This window comes from Saccoglossus kowalevskii, chromosome 2, assembly GCF_978046115.1.
Source record: "Saccoglossus kowalevskii chromosome 2, keSacKowa6.1, whole genome shotgun sequence".
Classification (NCBI taxonomy): Eukaryota; Metazoa; Hemichordata; class Enteropneusta; family Harrimaniidae; genus Saccoglossus; species Saccoglossus kowalevskii.
In genome coordinates this window covers 13,492,172-13,508,570 of record NC_140642.1, presented here as the reverse complement: position 1 = coordinate 13,508,570, position 16,399 = coordinate 13,492,172, and the positions used below count along the sequence as shown (strand labels likewise).

General features: G+C 35.5%; 2 protein-coding genes across 2 annotated transcripts in view; both read left to right on the top strand.

Moving 5' to 3' along the window:
* The first annotated feature begins 1,583 nt into the window (after positions 1-1,583).
* On the top strand, positions 1,584-5,734 carry LOC102801099 (carboxypeptidase B-like). The gene is made up of 10 exons (XM_006822078.2): positions 1,584-1,663; positions 2,021-2,096; positions 3,140-3,358; positions 3,634-3,735; positions 3,843-3,947; positions 4,166-4,276; positions 4,419-4,515; positions 4,756-4,964; positions 5,108-5,192; positions 5,324-5,734. Exons 1-10 carry the CDS (start codon positions 1,584-1,586, stop codon positions 5,509-5,511), a joined length of 1,272 nt encoding a protein of 423 aa, XP_006822141.2. The 3' UTR covers positions 5,512-5,734.
* Positions 5,735-11,488: 5,754 nt separating this feature from the next.
* Positions 11,489-16,399, top strand: part of LOC102800981 (carboxypeptidase B-like) — a 28,542-nt gene continuing 23,631 nt past the window's right edge. Inside the window, exons 1-8 of the mRNA XM_085506448.1 lie at positions 11,489-11,546; positions 11,850-12,049; positions 12,783-12,858; positions 13,780-14,010; positions 14,375-14,476; positions 14,907-15,011; positions 15,154-15,270; positions 15,833-15,923. Of these exons, the coding sequence (XP_085362574.1) occupies positions 11,964-12,049; positions 12,783-12,858; positions 13,780-14,010; positions 14,375-14,476; positions 14,907-15,011; positions 15,154-15,270; positions 15,833-15,923 (808 nt within the window). The 5' untranslated portion in view covers positions 11,489-11,546; positions 11,850-11,963. The remainder of the gene's footprint in view (positions 11,547-11,849; positions 12,050-12,782; positions 12,859-13,779; positions 14,011-14,374; positions 14,477-14,906; positions 15,012-15,153; positions 15,271-15,832; positions 15,924-16,399) is intronic.

Here is a 16,399-nt window from a genome sequence, read left to right as displayed (position 1 = left end):
AAAAGAAATTTAAATTTACGCCACACGAGGGCATAAACAAATATCCCACCTTTCCCAAATGTTGAAAGTAGCAGTAAGATTACATTCACGGCCAAGTTATCTACGCACATAAACTAAAATGAAAGCGGTCTTTTTTTATCTCGACATATTACTCGTGCCACAACTAAATTTCTAATTAGGTAGGTAGGCGCCTTTTTCATATATAAATGCATGTTTTAGAAATGATCAGCGTTGTACACGCACGTAACGTAATTTGAGATGAATATTTCAAGGATTTTACCTTTTTAGTGGTATAACGGTGTAATTTAACTTGATAAACTTTACAGGTATCGTAGTTTCAAAAATGTATCTTTACCTTTATGTTGCCATGTGAAATCAGAGGGCAGGGTGTGTTTCTCGTCTGATAGGCGAATGTGTGAATTTCAGAAAACAACTTTAAAAAAAAAATGTTTCGTCATTTCCGGGTACAGACTACTGTCGTGAACAGATAACGTTCGTACATGCTAACAAACGCTGGGCGTAGGTCGCTCGTACAAACGATGGAGGTGGTCAAATTTAATAGTTGAAATGAAACGCGTATAGTGTGATTACAACTTTTTAATACAATTTTGCGTGTAATCTCAGCTTTATAAGATATCATACACACTAAATTTTCAATAATAGTTTGTATATGATCATATTACAAACATGATATAACATAACTTTAGTGATTGAATATATGGATAATTCAGTTTACATAAGCAACATAGATACCAGATTGGCCTGTTCATTCGTATGTAGCATGTAAGTATTTTTCTTCCATATTTATTCAGTAGTCTGATTTACTATTTCTAAAACGTGAAACAAATGCAGTAAACTCTTTGTCTCATTGATGGCCAGTGGAAAGGTTTTCATTTACACAAAAACACTCAGGTTCTACTCAGTGCCTCTATGCAGTCATATATATCACGTGATGGTGAATATGTTTGAATGTATATTCAACCCCCTCATAGAGCAGTGATACTGTTTTCCAGTACCAAAGTCATGGGTCGAACCTTAATGCACAGTCTAGTTCTTAGAACAGAAATTTATGACTATTCCTTAATTTACATATGAAAAAAATGGCCATAACTGTGCGTGGGCGGTACCTGATATGTATATGAAATTATCTGTGTGATTACTATTCTACGCATAGTGAAAAGAGCAAGTATGGAGTTAATTAAAGGGCGGTAGTTGTCGTGCCACGCAAAGATGGCGATTTTGGCTGTTGCGCAGACCAACGAGTAGAAACTGAGACGTTACCAAGCTTTAATTAGGTATTTTTAGGTGATTGGAAGGTATCGAAGGGGTCACCAGCGGTAATTAGTGCAAGTCGCACCCAGGTCAAACCTCATACTTGTGATTTCCATTAGACAAATGTCGCACAGTAGCAGTATAAATATTAACAGCAGCTAACAAGATTACACATGATATAGTGGTAACAAAAATCACATGATTACTGGTGAAATGTACGCATGCGCTGGTTTACGACGATGTTTATTTGGTGCTAACTGGAGACATTGAATCGGGTTGTGGTACGCGTCTCACCACTAAAACTGTACGCAATGGTGGTCCGTATTATAGCCGTTGTTCAGTTACTACTAGTTGTTAATTGTTACGGAGAAGCAAAGAATCAATTTGATGGGTAATTTTTGAACTCTATAAACCTTATGGATCTCTTTGAGAATGTTGACATAAGTTGATGTGTTCGCGAAGTTGTCATTGAGATGTAATTTATAATGACGCATCGAAAATATTTGACGTAACCGATTATATACAATGGGGCCAAACACTGACATTTTATACAATCTCCAAATTGAATCTTTCAGTAATTTTAAATTTATTACTGTAACTTTTGAGCCAACGACGCAAACATGGGAGTGGAAACTATACTATTTATTATACCTGTAACGTTTTATAGTGTAAACAATATATAACTCAAGTGTTTGCTAAATTCCGTGTCTTCTACAATAAAATCTGATTTATCATACACATACTATAGATATAAAGTACTACGGGTCAAAGTTCAGTCCCAAAAGGAGGTCGAAGTAATGAGAAGACTAGAAGAAACTGGAAAAGTAAGAATTGTAATTAAATTCCATCTTCAAATAAAACACGTATATACAATTCAATAGGAATTTGTCGCACACACGATTTAGTGAGATGTCGTTACTACTGTACTTGCTTATCCTTGCCAGTGCTTTCAATCGTTCGTCGTGCCAAATTACGATACATAGGAAAACAAATATATTTGGTCAACATAAATAGATTGTAAATATTTATGATTTATGAAAGGTTAGTTACATTTTTTTTTTTCAAAATTGCTAAACAGTTCTATATGTTGTACCTCTATCCATTGTAAGTTATAACCGCAAGTATACAGAAACAACAAAAATGCAGGAAATAGATTGACACACACACAAAAAATATAGAAATTATTAATGTAAATTTGGAATATTTATTTAAAATAAAATAAACCAAAATTGGCATAATCTTTTTTAAATTGTATATCCAAATATCGCTGCTGAACAAGAACGTAAAACTTTTTTTCAGTCGTAGTTTTACGTTCAGTACGTACTTTACACTTACGTCTATCGTATATCAGTGGTACGGGTTAGCGTGACCCACGTGTAAATTACTGGAAATACCACTGCGTATTAATAAGAATTCAGAACACCGTCCAATTAGCTTACTATAACACTTGTAAGAGTTACCAGTTTTCACTGGATGTGAAAAAACACTCGTTTCTTCATATATATTTATTTCAAAACAAAATGAAAAAGTGTTTCCAACGCCAGAAATTACTTCTTAACGATATTAGGGTGTTAGTTTTACATGTAGATGAACATACTTTTATTTATAGGTGTGATACTTGCACATAACGAACAAAGTAGATTCCAGCAAAGCAGTTTAGTCCTACATACGCGTGTTAAAGGGTGGTGCTCGTCGCGCAGCGCATGTTCATAGTTCATGAAATGAACGATATATTTTAGACAAGTTGTGTACGTCAATACGAGTCCCATATCGAACAGGACGCGGCGACCACCGCCCTTTAAACCAAGTACAAATTACGTCATTTTAGGACATTGTGATAATGTAACATATTCTCTTGACATTCTAGTATGATTTTTGGAACTTCCCCTTTGATGTCATGACAACACCTGATAACGCCGATGAAATCCAACATATGCTGGACGATAATGAGATAGAATACCATATACGAATTGATGACGTGCAGAAATTAATTGATAATCAATTTAACGTACGCAATGGCGAAATTAAATCATTATCAGTTGACCCGGATGACCTGTATTATACAGTGTATCATAGGTATGCCGAGGTAAGATTCAACACAATTTTATTCAATGTAACAATATTCTATTGACTATATGACTTGTCATATATACGATCTGGATAACTCTGACAAATACATTGTATTTATCTAAAATAAAGATATTTTTGTTTGAGCAAATCAAATATCCGTTAATCACAAGTTAGTGACTTTAGTGACGTAATTATGCCTAACGCACCGCTCTTTAGTTAGTGATTCGTGGCCATGTGTAATGTATCGAGAAATGCCTTCTGTGAGATGTGTAATTGGTTACTTGTTTTTAGATTGACCAGTGGGTGAAAGACACTGCCGCAAGGTATCCCGATTTAGCGAAGGAGTTTATTATAGGACGATCGTATGAGAAGAGAGTGATGCGGGCGTTAAAGGTAAGACATGTGGCATTTCTCTGAATTTGTAAAAAAAAAAAACACGGTGCGATGTGAATTCTAATTCTCGCCCATACCTGAACTTTTCCCGATTCATCGTCTTGTAGATTGGTGCAGAGTCAAATGTAACCAAACCAGCGATGTGGATAAACAGTGGTATACATGCACGTGAATGGATTACGCCAGCGACTAATATATGGATGACAAATAAAGTAAGTTTTGATTATTATATAGGTCTGATATGGTATGATATGGTATTATCGAAACATAAGAAGTAATTTCGACTTTGAATTTTGAATCAATGAGAAACCTGATACCTGATTGGCTACCCAACCATATCACATAGCAGTCAGAGCAATCAGAAATCGGTTAGTTTGTTGACATTTCATTTTGTCAACATATCAAATACTCTCACTGAAATATTTTCTAGATGTTACACACGTACACGGAAGATAGTCGGGTAACAAGATTATTGGATATGTTTGATTTGTATATATTACCGGTATTTAACGTGGATGGATATGATTATACGTGGGACGTGGTAAGTGGAGTTTAATGAATATTTCAATATAACTCGTTTTAGAATTAAAGTAATACGATCCTTAGTTTTTGTGAACATTTGGATCTTTCTAGCTTGAGAACTTTCTAAATGTAACCCAGTTTATTGCATTTTTTACATACAGTACCGACTCTGGCGTAAGACTAGATCCGTAAATATGGGCGTTGGACCAGAATGTTATGGAGTAGACCCCAACAGAAACTGGCCTCATGAATTCGGAGGTAAGAACCGTTATTTTTGTGTACAAATTCGATAATCATTGTAACCGTTTTGGTAATTTTTATTATTTCTATAACGCTCACATGAGAATCCCGACTAAAGTACTTGAGCACAGCTAATGAATGAATATTATGAAATATGATTTTATGACTGACTAGTAAACGGGACACTTGAGGGATTAAGGATTCAGGGGGATACAGCGCTGGTGTACATGATAACAACCACTTTTAATGTACTCTCAGGTGGCGGAACAAGCACAAACCCATGCTCTTATAGTTACCGCGGGGAGTATCCGCTGAGCGAAGTGGAAGTGAGGCAGGTGGTTGAATGGATAAGGCAGAAAAGTCAAACTCAGGAATTTAAGTTTTTCATGGATATTCATAGTGCCGCTCAAATGTGGATGAATCCATGGGGTTATACTTACGATTTTCCCAAAGACTACGACGATCATGTAAGTGATCCACAACACTGTATTTGACATATGGGGACAAGTGTGCATTTAACATAAAAAACGGCTCAGATGATTTTTTTCGATGAATAAGTGTTTACTTTGCTGTTTGTTTATTATGTTTTCTGCTTTTGTCTTCATCTCAGAATATTATTGGTAAAGCGTTTGTCGATGCATTGGCGAGTGTTCACAACACGACCTACCAATACGGAACCATCACTGAGTTATTGTGTAAGTATGCATGTTCCGTAACGCATTTAACAATCATCGATGTGTAGTTCTGCGGGAAAAAAAAATGTTAAATACATGCTTCCATGCAACACACATTTAACCATTCCTTACTTTGTGTCTTCTTGTGTTAGACGTTGCATCTGGTAGTAGTGTCGACTGGGCATATGGATCAGCCGGCATCAAGTACTCACACGCAACGGAGCTGAGAGACACCGGTGAATACGGTTTCCTCTTACCCGAAGATCAGATTCTACCTACAGCGCAAGAAACGTACGAAGGAATGTTGGCTGCATATGACATCGTTATGAACTCACAATGACCTTTGAACTCCAATACATTGAGACACTTTGAACAATTTTTACAAGATTTATTAAACTTGAACAAATCATGAAGATTGTAAACCGTTATGAAAAAAAAAACATTGGGAGAAATGTAGAATCGTTGATATGATTCCCAGACAATTCATCATTCTTTTGAGACATTTTCTGATCTAACCATAGTGTACACATTACATAAAACTATTTCTACTCTTACAACAACCATTTACCTTTACTGACAATTTTGTTCGTTTCCAGCATCGACTGTGTAACCACCAATCTATGTCGATGCTTAAATAATTGGTTAACGGGAAAACACCTTGCTTTCCTACTCGAATTGTGTTTCCTTCAAAAACATTTTTCAGCGGTTTCAGCTGGTAAGCTCATTGAATCCCGGCGCGGTTGTCGGTAGGGTAGCTTAGTTTTTAAGTTAATTATATGGATTTTTTTCTTCTTGAGGGGGTCAACTGAGGCAGCAATCAACGATATAATGTGCGTAAAAACCAGGGATACCAGGCACACACAGTAATACATTGCCAGAAGCATCCTCAAAACCAAAGACAGATATGAACAACACTGTCCCCCAAATTACAGGATCATGGCACCCACTATCACCTGACCAGTCTTTGGGTAGCGGTAACAGTAACCATTGTCGGGGATATGGTTTTAGTGGTGGACATTTTGGAAGCAGAGCTCTGCACAGGATGCTACTCCAATGTTATTGAGCAGTTGGTAGACATATTTTTAGGGGGAGCAAATTAAATGAAAGAGCAAGAATGCCTGTGTAAATGTCTTTACCGCAAAATGCAGAGAGAACTGGTGCAGAAGGTGAGAGAATTGTTGGCAAAGTCTGCAGTTACAATGGTGTCCCCCCTAAGTTGACTGAATCCGTATGTCCTGGGAGATCACTTCAAGATGGTGACCCCATCAGATGTACACCACCTGGGAGGCACTATCTTGCATCACTCCATCTTCACTCCATGAAAAGGGAAATAGTTATCCAATTCGATTTTTCAACAGAACTTGTAACTTCAATAAAGGATTTATTTACTTTTGCATACATTTTTAATTAGTGTTATTATGAGATTTCATAAAATATGCTTTCGTATGGTTTAAAACAGTTCCTCTGAATGAGGATGAATTGAAATAAAAATAATTTTACTTCCTGAAAACTTCTACATTCTTGAAATGAGTGATGTGTTAAAACATACTTTACTTTTTACAGATTGTTAATGACTATGTCGGCAATGTTTCAATATGTCTAAAACATCACTAAGACCGAGAACCGAAGAGTACGAACACCCGATGTTAGAATAAACCATTGAATATAATAATGTAACATGGATATTTCATTTGTGATCTAAACAAGCTTTGTATTTTGTTGTACACACAAAACAAATCTGCCAAAAGCGGTTCTATAAATTTGCAATGGGGTTGAACATAATAAGTAACTCTGAAAATGATTTCATCTGCTGAAAACTTCCTTGATTGATTGTTCCGTATCAAGAGTCTGTCAAAAGTTATAAATAAATAATCATTCCCGAAGTTGTTGTGTTCATGGCAACCGTACCCGTGTTTGTACCAAAATCGAATGGGTTCGAGCTTGTATCAAGGGATGGGGGTGCGGAGCCGGGTAGAGGTTTCACACGGAGGCATTTATAATTGTTAGAGTTATCCAACAAACAAACAAACAAATCAATACTACTAAGGTAATTACAATTCAATCATTTAAGGTAGGAATGCTACTCGTGTGTGAGCATGAATATTTTAGCCCATAATGCAGTGACAATATTTCATGTCGAAATCTGGCTATAATTAATCATTTTAGTATTAGTACACACATGACTTTAATTCACTGTCAATCAATGTTTTTTTTTCTTCAGAAGAGTTGTCAAATAATGTGAATACAATTGTGAGTATTTTTCGTCTTGAATTTACAGAAAACAGTGGGCTGTACCAAAATGTTGAGATACTGAAATATAATCTTGCCATATGAAACAATGGTAAAATGACCTAAAACGAACAACATGCTATGTTCACTATATTGTATGTCTATTACATCTGAATCGAATGCAGTGAACCTTTATTTTTATTCCTAGTTATATGAAATGTCACATATGTTGAAAAAAAGAAAGAAAATGACATTATTGTGACTATTGAGTATTCGATTTATTAACATTCTCAGAACATCAGTTGATATCATTTACATAAAAACAATTGTAACGGTACCCTGATATACCTGACTATTTAAATAACCTGTATTTAGTAATAAGAGAAAATTCAAAATTTCGACATAACCTATTTTAGAATTTAAGAAAAACAAAAAAGCATAGAAATAGTCAACACATATTCAATAATATGCATAGCGTTCGTTGAGGGCCTAGTTCAAATTCGATGATGTATGTATGAGGGCCTTGATAATTTTCATCAGCAATAATTTGTTGACAGCTTCAGTTCGATGTTAAAACTCATCCCAACTCAGCTTTATGAATGTTGAATAACAGTTCTTAACACGGGTGAGAATTGTTCACAATTGCCTCACAGAAGTTGTGATGGACAGGCGAATTTCTGACTCATAGTCTGTTACCATAGAGACAAAACTCACTTTGGTTATATAACAACATATAAACGATCTGAAAGCTCTTGATGAATTCTCATTCTATGATTGTGCTGGTGTGCACTTATCTCAGTTCCAACTGATTCACAAATTTATCTATTGCTGACAGTCTCGTACAATCTGAGATCTCGTGTTCTGTGCGTTATGGTTGGCTCATCCAAGTTGCTTCAATGAGGATCCGGGATCGGAAATCGCGTAATAATCGAATAAATCATGGTTTCATGACATTGGACCTTCCGACACTCATAAATGTCAATCACCATAAAATTCTATGTCCAGTTCTTATATTATAACCCTTTTACCTCATCACAAGGGGAATAATGCCATTAAATACATTAATGGTCGGCGTATATGACCTTTGATGTATTGGTCAACCTTTTCAAAATGATTTGATTTAGTCTTACTAAAATCGTGGGAACCTATTTTCATCTCGAGAATACCCAAAACATTACACCAGAAATCTTCCCAATTACTAAGTTTCGCCGGTAAACTTCTATAAGGCTGCGTAGATAATTGACTATTTTTCTTGCATCTACATTGCGGACCCCCCCCCCCAAATACTGGTTCTTCCCCTCAGAAATTGTGGTCCAGTCCCTTAGTATATAATATGTTGAGTATCATATATTGATATATAAATATCACTTCATCTCAGAATAAAATTGGTTAAGCGTTCGTAAAAGCATTGGCGACTGTTCACAGCACGACTTACTAATATGGGACAATGACTGGTTATTACATAAGTATGTAACGATGTTCCGTTACGGTAATACAAGTATATATTTAACCATTACTCACATTATGTCTTTTCGTGTTAGGCGTTGTATCCGGAAGTAGTGTTGGCTGTGTTAATTTAGAGCAGCTGGCGGCGATTACTCGTGCACTATGGAGCTAAGAGACACGGGCAAATGCAGCTTCCTCTTACTCGAAGACCAGATTCGAGCAAAGTGCAAGAAACTTACGAAGTAATGTTTGCGTAAGGCATCATAATGAACTCACAATAACCTTTGAACTCCCATACTCCCATAAGGCACTTTATTAAATAAACGATTCATTAAACTAACAATAGATTATGAACAAAAACAATTTGCCAGAAATGTTAAAAAATTAAAATCGATAATAATTGATGTAAATAATTATTACTATAGAAAGCCAGTACATATATATATTTCAATATATAATTTTACGAACAAGAAATAATACAAGTTATTATTGTCTAAAGTATTAATATTATTGTAATTTGTTCAATAAAATTGCATGATTTACGGAATCTGAGCAAAAATCATTATATTATACTTTTTTATTTCGAGTATCTGCTGAAATAGTGTTCCGTCGGTTCCATCTGAGGTGTGCCTCGTAGATTAGCATATCTAAGTATATTTGGATCAGATAGCCATCCCGGTTACGCTCGGTGATTATCCTGCGTCAAATATGCTAATTAAGAAAAGTACTATATCTGCACTCTCTAAATAACATCTTCAATCAACGAACCACAATTTTAAGATATTAAGCGGGAAGATTCAAACAATTTCACGTATTTTGTCTCGCGTGTGACCGATGTCTGACATAGATCTGGACCAATAGAAAACGATTTATAATTCACTCATTTATTGGTATTAGTGTAATAAAATGACGACGTTTTTCGAATGTTCAATCCAAATAAATATAATACAATACAATACAGACCATGACAATTATTTTGTTACTAACAGAGGTATCTGTACATACACGAGACACGCCAGTGGGCAGGAAATAATCCCTAAAATATCATATCTGTACAATCTAAACACACATCTGTATAATTATGTATCAGCTTAGGAATCTATTCATTGACGTATGCTTACAGAAACACACTCAGAAGTGATTGCTTCAACACACAAAGAGTGAAATGTATAATCTGCGGCATACTAGTCTCTGCTGTCACTAATTTCAGTACATATTTTTTCATAACAATTTTTTTTTCTAAATGGCCCAAAACACAAAAATTAGTATAAATATTATGTGAATTACAATTATTTCCTTATCTTTCTGTCAACCTGAAGTTTATAGTTTTATTGTTGGGCTTTTTGGGTGAATTTGCCCCTTTGTCTATTAGACATGGATTATTTACGTTTGTACAATCCAATGTGATAAATTGGTCGAATATCGTCCTGGTCTTCCACTTAGTCGTCACAATATGTAAGCAAGCATAACCAACATCTTCATTAACATACAAAATATAATTACAAATATATAAAAACATTTGACCAGGGGTACAACTTTCATGTCATTATGTTGCATTATAAACAATTTGTAACTGGATGGGTAACACATATGATTGGCTCACGAGCTCAACATCGACAGAAGCCGCGCCTTTTCCTCCAATCAAAAATCAAATACTATATTGCTTATATATATTGCTTATATACCTCCATGATCCAGACACGTATACCACAGGCTCTATGTGTATACATTACTCCATGCAAAAATTACAAACGAAAGTTGAAAGTGGACGGAAACTGTTCATGGCCAGGATCACTAGTCAGATGTCATGTGTAGTCTTACAAATCGACGGTTATATAAGAAGATGACATAGTGTTGCTTTAAAAAGTTACGATTTACGTTAAAAATAAAATACTAGTAGAGAAACGACCTGCGCTAATACAACTCAAAACATCAGTAATAAAGTACCCATTCTTACAGGGATGCAAGACCTTTTTTTATTACCGTCCTCTTCAGAATAAAGCACGTTTGTTTGTATTGAACATAAAACAAAGAGAAAAAGATTTATAATTGTAGATTGTGATCAATTCCGATTACTAATGATCAGAAGAGCGGATTGAAGTAACATACATGTTTCCGTGGCTGATGTATCAATTGATCACATTTTTATCAATACAGCTCTTGGTTGTCACAATCAATAATAATCTTGTTTGTATTCCAAGCTGGAATTAGAGAATTTCTCCCATTTAATTCTCGTAAACTATTTTACTACATTTTTTTTATATCTCGACGTATCAAGTGACATTCAAATGTGAAGAGCTTTACAAAGTAATGACACGGAATGATAGTCGTCGTAACGCTCTGCTATGGAGGATAATAATAATTGTGCTCCACATTATATATATTTCCATGCATGAAATTTACATTGAGCTTAATACGTTACTGATTATTTAAAATAATTAAGTTAGCAAGTGGCTTATTTTCCTCAAATAGTGTATTTAAAAAAATATAAAAGTGTGAATAGTGCTATTGTAAATATTAAATAAATACTACGGATTTGTATTTTCGTTGTAACAAGTCAGAACTCGTTGTGCTTGTTTAATTCGTTCGTACATTGCATGTTTTAATTTATGTAACTAAATATCCAGCCTGCATTTTTAGCTTTGGTATGCTCATTACGCCGAATTATATCTTTAACTGAGGCTATCCGATGGTGTGGAGGTTCGTATCTACCGAAATCAATGCTTTTATTAATACCTATTCTAGTTTCACAAGTATAATGTCGTTATACAATGACTTCCAGTATGTCACTTGATAGTTCCATGGATTTCCTCTATTTATCTATAATATTTTTGACATGTAACTGCCATATTCATACAAACGCTTCCTGTGCCCGATTTAAATATACAGAGTCACCATGGTAATCGTCCCATTCAGATCGAGTATTGCTGTCAGAAAACCGAGTCACATGCTATATTTGTTTTATTGAGTTTGTCAAACTTTTGATTTATTGCTGTACCCCAGGCCACTGTAAAGAACAATCGCTGTAGATTCAGCCTTCGCTGTCCATGCGTTGTCCCGCCGAGAACAACGACAAGAATCAATTCAACAATACTGTGCCTGTAAAATCACTGTGGTATGATGCGTTTGTTCCATGAAATTCTCGTATTGTTTGTAGTTTGTCTGTGTTTCAACTTTATCAAGGCTTACCAACGTGTTGACGGGTAAGTAGTGTCAGGTATGAACATTTGGACATAGTGGTGTCAAATGTAATATTCGGTGTGTGTGAAAAATACACTTGGAATTAATCTTGAACATTTATGGTCAATCAAATGTTGAACGATACTATATACGATATGAAACCTTGGTGTGCGAGTTCGTTGCGTTATTTGGTCCCAGTTTTCAACAACCAAGCTGTGATTAGGCATGCGCACCTGAAATGAGCTGCGTGGCGTGTATTATATCACGAATCGTAATAAAATGTTCAGGCTATGAGATGTTTACCTCCATAATTTTTCGTAGTACTAATGAATTTAGTTGCGAATATACATTATGTGACTCATTGAAAACATATTTCGCTTTCGGATAAATATTTTCAAATCGAAAGTTGTCGCGGAAATGTGTGAACGGTTTACTATGCTTGACACTAAAATGGTTTTAGTGTGAGCAATTTAACTGTAAGGTGGCGATAAAACCATATCGTAGAGGTGAAATGAGAACATTTACTTCTGAACTGTTGTCTTGTACTGTAGGAATGACTACCATTGCTAAAATATCACAATACACCTGTTTATCTATTTGTTATTGATAAAAGTTATGAATCAGATATGATTTCCATGAGCCGTCTCACATTCCATTACATTCTACATTATATTGATATATCCATAGCATTCCTAAACTACCAGATTGTGTGTATGCACAACAATAAATCATCGCAATGCCATTGTCTCTCCCTAGTTACCAAGTATTGCGGGTCAAAGTTCAATCAGATAATGATCGAAAAGTTATGAACCAACTTATGGAGTCCGGTAAGGTAAGACAAATGAATGCATTCCGTCATGTCAGCCAATCAGTTTAGTTGTTTGTCTTTAATAATTTATGTCGTTCTTTTAATGTTGAACATTCGCCGCATGTTGACAACATTACACTGTTTATTTTCTTCATTTCACTGTAAGATAAATTGATCTATCGCTCAACCATAAAATTAGGAAAGAACATTGTCATATAGACATATATAATTCCTTCTATCTTGTAAAAAAGCAAGAGATTTGCTGGACCAGTTTTTCTAATATTACCGGTGTGGTTGAATCGACCATATTTTCCAACCTTTTCTAGTACCTTTAACATGTTAAATGACGCCCTCATCGTCGCATATACACAGCAAATAGAGTAAAACGTACGATTGTTATGTACTATAATGTCAGCAAAGTTGTGTTCACCAATTCAATCCTTTTAAACGGTTGTTGTTCACGTAAACAAACTTATTTACGTTTTACTGATGTTTTATTTTTTTACTTCATAGATTCTACCATTTTTAAAACTATACATTAGCCAATAAACTGGTCATTGTTGTTAATGGTCAATATTCTTTTATTGGTCAATATTTTTTTATCTGCCAAAATATATGTAAGCATTTTGAAAATGACGCCTAAAATGAAGCATCGTTGTATTTGCTCGAATATTATTTCTATTGACACAGAGTAGGTAGTGTGATTTGACGTGGCAACAAAGATGGATGTGTTTTTGTAACATACATAAACAAAGATGGCTCTCTGTTTACACACCCGCTTCCCATTTCGATATATATATATATTAATAAACGGAGGTTTTCAAAACATAATTACATCTGGAGAATGAACGTAATAATAAACATTTAGCTTTGTGGGTTAATGATTGATTTCTTGAGGTGTTGTTCATATAGTACATGATGCACTCTAAGCTTGTTTCTCACCAGTACGACTTCTGGGACTTCCCACGTGACGTCATGGTACACGTGAGTGAAATCGAAGAGTTTGACCGGACATTGAATGAGAATAAAATAACCTATGACATGTGGATCAATGATGTACAAGCACTGGTAGATGGACAGTTCAGAAGGCGAAAGGACCACGATAGATACGCTCGACTGGCAGAAGAACCTGCGGTGCACGAGTTTGATTACTCGGTGTACCATCGATACTCGGAGGTAAATGTGGCGGTCTGTTTTTATTCGACAATGAATAATTCATAACGACCTGGATAAATAATTCTACACATATGTGAATATCAATGAGATACAAACACGAATATTGAACATACACCGCCACATGTAGGTCGCGTTCAACTCTAGAGATGTTGCGTGTAATGGATCTCGTTGCTCTTTGCATTGTATTAATACGTTTTACGCAATGTGTATTTTACAGTCAAAACAATGCTCGTTACAAAAAGGTGATTTTTCAAGTACTATCTTTGTTAAGGAATTGCGATTTTGACTCTCAGCGATGTTTGAAAATAAAAATAAGCGCCAAATATATAGTAATGATTTTGTAATGACATTCTCACACTCGCAGCTAGACCAGTGGATCAAGGACACCGTAGGCAAATACCCCGATTTGACAGAGGAGTTCGTTATCGGCAGATCATATGAGAACAGAGTAATCAGAGTGCTTAAGGTAAAACATGTTACGCCATATCTGACTGAGTGAAAACACGCATGGTTTGATGAACCCAGGGAATATATTAGATATCGCGCTCTCTGTAATGTGATATGGTCGACTAATGGTAATTCCACCCCAAGGGCACAATGATAGCACCGTCCATTATCCATAATGGATGAACGATTTTTAGATATGAACTATCCGTAACAGGAGTATACCTCGAACATACAGCAATGGGATATATATGTTGATGTTATTGTCAAATCATGAATGAGATATATAAATATAGTTGATCATTTTTAATACGTTGATTAGTACTAGTATTTGATAGGTTTTCTGCAATAAGCAGTGCGCCACCACAGCTGATTTACTGTACCCTTTTCCCTTTAGTCTACATGTATATGAAATAACCTATTTTTTTGTCTCCGGAAAATATTTATTCAAGATCGGTAACAAGACGTCCGAGGACAAAGAAGGAATATGGTTACAAAGTGGTATCCATGCACGGGAGTGGATAGCACCTGCCACTAACATTTGGATGGCAAACGCAGTAGGTTTACTTTAATAGTAGTTTGCGATAACCTGAAGTTGTTTTCCTGGCAACTGGTCGTAACAACATACATCGCCCTCAACGTTCTTTCCTTTCAATTGTGAGTTTACGGGCATGTCTAATTTGTTACGTTTCATTGCAGTTTTTAGAAGAGTTTAAAGATGGAAGTGCAAACGATACAACATCTATTCTCAACAAATATGACATCTATGTCTTACCCTCGGTGAATCCTGACGGCTACGAATATACATGGGACGAGGTAGGAATATCACGCTGAAAACACATCCCATGTCCAATAATACAATACGGGACTGACGTCATTACAAGCCCCCCTCCCAACACGCAGACACTTAAATAATTCTGCATCATCCGTAATCTGAGTGCGATGCACGACGTTCTTCGGTTAGCTAGTCACGTGACTGTAATTTAATAGATATACGCGTGATTCACATACCCATTAAACGACGGCAGCTCAGTAATGATCTACTAGCCCCACTTCTAACGCCTGTGTTTACCACGGGCAACATCCGCGTTCGTGCTGCGTTAATACCTGTCACAAAACCGAGACAGACATAGATTGGACGAACAACAGAACAATTTGTCACTATTTGAAGAGTTTTGAAGGTTTAAAAGCTTAGTGTAATAAACGCACCGTGATTCTTCCCAGCAATAAATATTATTGTGATATATTAAGCCAGATGCCGCCGACAACACCGTAATATACTGGTTTACCTTCCGCAAAGGCCTGAAATTGTTTCGGTGTAAAAGAATACGTCTCAATTAAAACAGATATTGCGTTTTTTTTTCAAATATTTTTACAGTATAGATTATGGAGGAAGACCAGATCACCCAATTTGGGTTCGGACTGCGTTGGAACCGACCCCAACAGAAATTGGGCGTATGGATTTGGAGGTATGCAACGAGAACAGGTTATACATCAATACCACGACATGATATGAATGGAATCTTGGACGAGTTATAAACAAAAGTACAAGAACAGAACACATATGACTGACAACGACTGACAAAACAATAAATATGAACAAAAAAAATGACGTCTACACGACACTACACTACACTACACTACACTACACTACATTACATTACATTACATTACATTACATTACATTACATTACATTACATTATACTACACAGTCATTTCAAGTTATGTAACTAAGTTTTTTAATAGGAAAAAAACCTATATTATTCTTTGAGTGGAACTAATCGAAATGATAAATGAAATGAAATGTGCGTATATAAAAATAAACTATTTCACTTTATCTGTGCAATTTAATTTCTAAAGGAAAGTGCTGCCGCTATTTGTCAAAAAAACAAAACAATTTTTTTACTTGAGGCACTCTGAATACGCAATACATAGTATGTTTAA

Excerpts from the sequence above, each read along its gene's own strand:
- LOC102801099 (XM_006822078.2), top strand. The coding sequence starts at position 1,584 with ATGGTGGTCCGTATTATAGCCGTTGTTCAGTTACTACTAGTTGTTAAT. Across the intron at positions 3,736-3,842 it reads GAGTGATGCGGGCGTTAAAG|ATTGGTGCAGAGTCAAATGT; the intron begins GTAAGACATGTG and ends ATCGTCTTGTAG. Across the intron at positions 4,965-5,107 it reads CCAAAGACTACGACGATCAT|AATATTATTGGTAAAGCGTT; the intron begins GTAAGTGATCCA and ends TCTTCATCTCAG.